Genomic DNA, 6,664 nt, shown 5'->3' with positions numbered 1-6,664 from the left:
GCATGAGTCTGGAATTCTACAAAGAGAATGTCTTGGGTAGCACATACCAAAACTGGGTCAGGTTGTAAATAATCAGATATAATCTTTATTTGCATATTTAGTGTCGGGGGACACACTGGGCTGTACAGTGGCAACCGAACAACACTAGTTTTATACAATTGGAATGGCAATACCTGACATCTACTGTGTAAATGAATGGAACAAAATCCAATTTACACAGAAACATCCGATGGTAAATACAATACACAACTATTCCTGTGATGAATGCTCTGATCAAGCACTTTGTTGTAACTGATATTATAAAATCTATTTCCTACCCTTATTTTTCTTCAGTGTCTTAATCACTGCCCCTTCATTACCATTCTAAATTCACTTTCCCTTTTCAACGTTTCTACTTTGAAACATCTCTAAATGTACGACACCAGATGAGCCCTCTCTGCTGTGTTAGTCCAGGAATCTGTTCTGGACATGAAGCACGTAGGACCCTAATTGGTGCGGACTAAGGTGGAAAAGAGGGCTGCTTTACAGTATTACACCTTCAGAGAATGTGTAAGAAATTTACTGCACTATGATAAAGGGAGCAGAGAAAACCACCGCTTAAAATAAAAGGTTACAAAATGGATTTTAAAACATTGAAATCCTGCAGTAAAACGCATTGAGGGTTGACGCTCCCACTGCCACTGCTCCTGTTCACTGCCCAGCCACGGGCTCCTCCTCCTTCAGGTATTTGTGGTAGACCTGGCGCACCTTGGCGATCTCCTTCTCAGGGGGCTGGTTCCACTGGTACCACGAGTACCAGGGCCTGGCCTGACCTGCTTCGCTAGGTGGGGGTGTTTTGGTCACAGCACCGTGTGAATTGGAATAGTCCTCCATCTTGAACTCCACAAAGGGGACCCGGAAAGGCAACAGACCTGAGAGAGTGGTACACAGGTACACGTTTTTATTGCATTCAGTTCAATCGGATATTTTTTTTTTTTTTGTAAACTTTGGCAGTGCTGTATTAAGGATTCCAATTTGATTTCTTTATTGTCTACAATCCCAGAAATGTAATGTTGGCAAATCCCTATGTGGTGGTCCTACTCCTACTGTAGATCAGGTAATCTGCAGGTTTCTGTAGGCTTTGTGGCTGTACTGGAGGATGTTGAATGGTATTACCAGTATGTAATATTTTTTTAGACAAATAAGATATAGCTGTACAGCTATTGCCAAACGTTTTGCATCACCCTACAGAATTAACAAATTTTGCTTCATACCTGCTGGACAATGCTACATCCATATACAACGTGACATTTAACATGAAACACTGTACTGCTATTATGGCTTCCGGTAGAGTTTTGCGAGATCATTTTGTAGTATTACATGATGTTAAATAAAAAAAACTCACCATGGTCTCTGGCAGTGTCAATAGCTCTGGTTAGGTTCTTGTGTTGCTTCATACACACCCCTGAGAAGAAAGAAAAGCGGTTGGGATATACCTGTAATTGAACTACAGTCACTTTATAAACACCCCCTGCTTCCAATTACTGTAGTAAAGATAACGGAGGTTTTACAGTACTGGTTTTGCTTTTAGGGATATTGCAGGATTTATATCCGCAGCATGTAGGACACCACTTCATAGTCATAAGAAATGCCCATGCATAGCTTCAGCAAAATTAGACAGGGGCTCCCAAGACAAAGCTCTGCCTGTCAAGTGACCTAGACTCATGGGGACTATTCACAAAGCTTTAGTTAAAGAGAGTTTTATAACATTTTTATTCGTATGATATTCATTGCATTGCTCTATACAGCTGTATACACAATTTACACAGTGTGGAATATCATAGTAATCCTTAAGAATGTATGTAACAAATATATTTGGAAAGTACCACTAAAAAAAAATAAGGTACTTTTTTTTTATTTCCAATAGGCCACACACATTTGGCTCAAGGGACATGACACATACACTAAACCAGTAAAGTTTGAAATACCCAAACAAGACACCTTGCAGAATATTATACAGTAACTTAATCTTGTTTCAGCTTTCTAATGGTACAGTAATGACATTCATCTTTTGCTTTCTTTTATTGAACATGGTTAAAATTTGTTTTACAGGAAGTTTCCCCAAATGCACCGTCTTTTATTTATTTTGCTGCAACTGAATCCATTCTGTTCTGCCAAGAGCTGAATTTACTATTTTAGACCCATATCAAAATGTGCATTGATCACTTTTTGTTTATTTAGCAGATGCCTTTATCCAAGGCGACTTACAGAGACTAGGGTGTGTGAACTATGCATCAGCTGCAGAGTCACTTACAACTACGTCTCACCCGAAAGACGGAGCACAAGGAGGTTAAGTGACTTGCTCAGGGTCACACAATGAGTCAGTGGCTGAGGTGGGATTTGAACCGGGGACCTCCTAGTTACAAGCCCTTTTCTTTAACCACTGGACCACACAGCCTCCTTGTAGCAGCATGTGTAAATGACAATGCAGGGGTGGCTTTTTTTTACCATGCTAGTTAGTAGCATCTGTTATATATGATTTTTAATCCATTGCATTCCCTCAAATCCACTTTTTCACTGATCTGAGAAGACTTGAAGCAACCAGGAGGAAAGGGTACATCAGTGTACGTACCAGTGCGGGTCGGGTCATGGATGACCCCTGAATGAGTAGAGATGAACTGCTCCAGAAGCTTCACGTTCTGCAAAGTAGACAAAGACACAAGAATGGTTTCATGCTCGTAAAGCTGTATTCCCATCTACTAGAGTTTTCATTTCTGTTCATTTACAGTGCATAGTCAGTGGCAACCTACTTTTAAAATGAATGCATGCTGCCTTGAATCTGTAGTAATGGGCTGATGGTACAATTGTTATTAAATTACCATCGGTCTAAACTGACATATGTTGTCTGTAAAGCCGAGGGCACACTTTGCGGCTTGGAACTTGGTTTCAGGTCACTGCATGGCATACCAGGAGAGGCTTTGATACGGAAAAGTTGCCTCAAACTAGGCGGTCCCCTGGAACCAGGTTTCAAGGCTTCACGTTCTCTCAGATTAAGACTACATTCCTAAGGAGGAGTTCCCATTCAGATGTTCCAGGGATTTCTCCAGGCTCCAGTTAGAATGTATAGACTCACCCTGTAGTCCACCTGGATCTTTGGATCCCTGCACACTGGACAAGGGTTGCCACTGATTTTGTCTCCTCTCTGCACAGGAAAACAAAACACGTTAAAGATGACATCATTCGGAATGAGTTTGTATCTTGTGAATCAAGAAGCAGACCTATGTTGAACGTTATGGAATCTCAAAAGACAAGGGATTTTTTTATATGAGGTTTAAACGAGTTGCTAATTTTTTTTTTTTTTTTTTTAATTGAGCTCGAGGTTCGTAGCAATATTTTGTATGCTAAACCTTTAAAGCATGCTTCTTGTTAGTTCCCCCACAAGGAATTTTTGCATCATGCATGTGGGACTAAAAGTAAGAGAGTGAGACTACTTTATTAGTCTCACCTTCAACACCTGTGCAAGCTTACCTGTAATGAAAAAAAAAACCCATCAGACTCATTGCATCTCATTAGCAGCAGAAATTAACTCAACTAGCCCATCACTATGGCAGGGAAACTCACACAGGTGTAGATGGTGACTAATAATAAAGTTCCCATCTCTTACCTTTAGTATCACATTGATGATGCAAAAAGCCCTTGTTAGGATCTAAATACATGTTTTCATGCTTTTTATTAGTGAACATTAGCCAACATTACTGTTATTTATTTATTTATTTAAAAACGTTCGAAAGATGTCATGAAAAGCAATTTAAGAATTGGAAACCAAAAGAAAAGAATGATACTTGGGTAAGAAAATGGTTTCGTTTTCTACATCCTATTTGTTCCACCTTTAAATCGGCATCCTCGCTTGAGAGACGTCTTGGAAGTTCCATGCATGACAATGCCAGGGCTCATTCCCCTGAATCTGGGGCAGTTACAGCAGGACTGTGGGGGAGGGGGGTGCGAAAGTGAACTGCTCATACTTACAATGCAGGTTTTGCGTGTTTTCTGAGGGGGGATCCCTCCCTTGTGGTTCCTTCTGTAATCTGCCCAGACTGTCTGACTCCCATACTTTTCAATATATTCTGCAAAGACGCCACCAACGTTCAGTACAGTTCTATAAACAAGCTCTTTAATTTCCCCATTCTGGCACTGCGCAATTTCAGACTTGGCGGAAATCGGCTTTGTTTGATAACCACTTGATTGAAATAGCTAGTAAAATGACCAAGAATCAACATAACAGTCAAAAAAAAATCTAGTTAAATTCATTGTTAAGGTAGTTTCATCAAAAGGATATTTGCCAAAAGGTTGGGCAATTCATGTATTTAAAAAAAAAAAAAAATCTGATCTATTCTGGGGAAGATGCATGGCTTGCATCTTTTTATATAAAACAACATGTCTTTGTTTGCTACATACATCCTGTGTTGATCATATCATGCAGATACTTTATATAGACTGCATCCCAGCTGTATTGATATTTTTATTTACATATAATGGGTCATAAATCACCAAGGGGATAGACTTCTCAGCCTTTACCTGCAGAGTGTTTTGACACCAAGGTGGATAAAATCAAGATTCTTGGACATGGTCATCTCCTGCTCGGGATCTAAATGAGCATTGCTGAATAACAACTTCTAGATTAAACCTCATCCTGACTGCTTACTGCATATTGCTGCGCTCTTGATCATTTTAATAACACATACCAGTAATAAAAAACAGGACTGGCAGCAGCAGGGCCTGCCCCCACCAGTTAAAGACATTACATATGATCTCTCAGTGGTCACTTTATAAAAAGGTGTTTGAGAAGGAAAATGCGTTTACTGTTATGACCCTAACAGCACGGGTTACAATCAGACCTGCGTCAACAACCAGGAACAGAGAGATCTTCTCCTCACAGCTCCATGTCAAACCTAGTTAGTTATTTAACTTGATTTTGTTGTTTACATTATAAAAAGATCAATGGTATAGTTGGGTACCTTCACTCTCCAGGTACTCCCATGGCCTCTCCCTGTAGCGTGAGATGCTGTCAAAGGCAGGCTGGTCAGGCACTGTGCAGAATGAACGGGAGACGGGTGCCGCCAACAGCCGGACGGGACGCTTGGCTTGATGAGTGCCCTATATTAAACAAAGAACACGAATTATGTACTTCCAGGTGGTGTCTGTAAAACGCTGAAACTGCCCTTTGACTACTGACTAAGGGACAAACCCTGATGGGCTAAAATGCCTCTTCTCATTTCCAACATTTTTATGCTCTATCACTTCTGGTGTAGTTTATGTATTAATTAAATGCTGAATAGTGCGATATATGCTATGAAAACATTCTTAATAAAAAAAGGTTGTAAGTTGTGTGATTGCTGTTGGTAAGGGCTCTGGACTCTTGACCGGAGGGTTGTGGGTTCAATCCCCAGTGGGGGACACTGCTGTTGTACCCTTGAGCAAGGTACTTTACCTAGATTGCTCCAGTAAAAACCCAACTGTATAAATGGGTAATTGTATGTAAAATTAATGTGATATCTGTATAATGTGAAATAATGTATAATGTGATATCTTGTAACAATTGTAAGTCGCCCTGGATAAGGGTGTCTGCTAAGAAATAAATAATAATAATAATAATAATAATACATCCCCCGGCCTCTGGGAGAGGGGGAGGGAGGGGGAGAGAGAGAGATGCTTGCCAAATAAAGTAAATTCTGTACCACCTGTAAAAGCTGAGAATCTGTTTTTTTTTATTTTTCTTCTAATTATTTAAACATTAGCAGAGTTGGAAAAAAGAGTATGTAAAAATTCTTCAAAACAATGACAAATAAATAAAATCAATTAACTGTTAAACTTGTAAAGCAATGTTGTATTTTAGAGTATTTTAAAGTCAATGACTTTATGACTGTAGCATTTAGTGTTAACGGCTGGGACACCAAAGCAACCGAGTCCTTATCAGCTCAAATGAATGTCAATAAAATCAAATATTCAATATCGAACAATGAAAGGTAAATCTTAATACCGTGATAAACTATATGTATATATTAGATGTACATTACAACATCACAACAAACTGCAAAGCTATGGAGAATAATACACAAATTTATAAAACAAGAAACCAAACTAACACTGCCATCCAATCCCAATACACTATCCTTTTCTTTGATTCCTTTGAAAACCAGTCTGGCGCATGCATTCAAAAAGCTAGTAAAAAACAGGTTTGTTAATAAACGAGTTCTAGTGTTTTGTATCCAGCAATTTAGATAAGCTTTTAGACACAAATAATAAATCACGAACACACAGAAATAAACACAGACTAGTCTACAATTCATGTGCTGAGATTGATGGCGACAGTCCAAAGAGAACGGTGCTTCTTGTTTTGTTGTTATTTGAGCATTGAGTACACACAGTTTGACATAATTTAAAAACAGATATGTTTTAATATATATATACCTGCCAAGCTGAGAGAATTAAATTCGAGACTCTTAATCTCCGTATCATGGTCTGCATGGGAGTCGCCATTTTGTCACAATAAATTAGGAAACAGGTCACCTTGAAAAACTCACACACACCACACGAATGATTTTTTATTCCAGTCTTTTTTTAATTTAATTTTATTTTATATTAACCAGCATTGTATTTATTTTAATATCAGCTTCAAATATGAAAA

General features: G+C 38.9%; 1 protein-coding gene across 1 annotated transcript; it reads right to left on the bottom strand.

The window, feature by feature from the left end:
* Nucleotides 1–62: 62 nt before the first annotated feature.
* Nucleotides 63–6,579, bottom strand: LOC117434158 (small ribosomal subunit protein mS40-like). The gene is made up of 7 exons (XM_034056766.3): nt 6,448–6,579; nt 4,995–5,133; nt 4,006–4,103; nt 3,113–3,181; nt 2,612–2,678; nt 1,385–1,444; nt 63–911 (listed from the first exon to the last, which is right to left on the bottom strand). Exons 1-7 carry the CDS (start codon nt 6,514–6,516, stop codon nt 691–693), a joined length of 723 nt encoding a protein of 240 aa, XP_033912657.3. The 5' UTR covers nt 6,517–6,579; the 3' UTR covers nt 63–690.
* Between the last annotated feature and the right edge of the window lie 85 nt (nt 6,580–6,664).

This window comes from Acipenser ruthenus, chromosome 38 (assembly GCF_902713425.1).
Source record: "Acipenser ruthenus chromosome 38, fAciRut3.2 maternal haplotype, whole genome shotgun sequence".
In the NCBI taxonomy this organism is placed as follows: Eukaryota; Metazoa; Chordata; class Actinopteri; order Acipenseriformes; family Acipenseridae; genus Acipenser; species Acipenser ruthenus.
Note: the sequence above shows the minus strand (reverse complement) of the source record. Positions and strands in the feature narration are given on the sequence as shown.

Excerpts from the sequence above, each read along its gene's own strand:
- LOC117434158 (XM_034056766.3), bottom strand. The coding sequence starts at position 6,516 with ATGGCGACTCCCATGCAGACCATGATACGGAGATTAAGAGTCTCGAAT. Across the intron at positions 4,104-4,994 it reads GGAGTACCTGGAGAGTGAAG|AATATATTGAAAAGTATGGG; the intron begins GTACCCAACTAT and ends GCGTCTTTGCAG. Across the intron at positions 1,445-2,611 it reads CCATGACCCGACCCGCACTG|GGGTGTGTATGAAGCAACAC; the intron begins GTACGTACACTG and ends CTTTCTTCTCAG.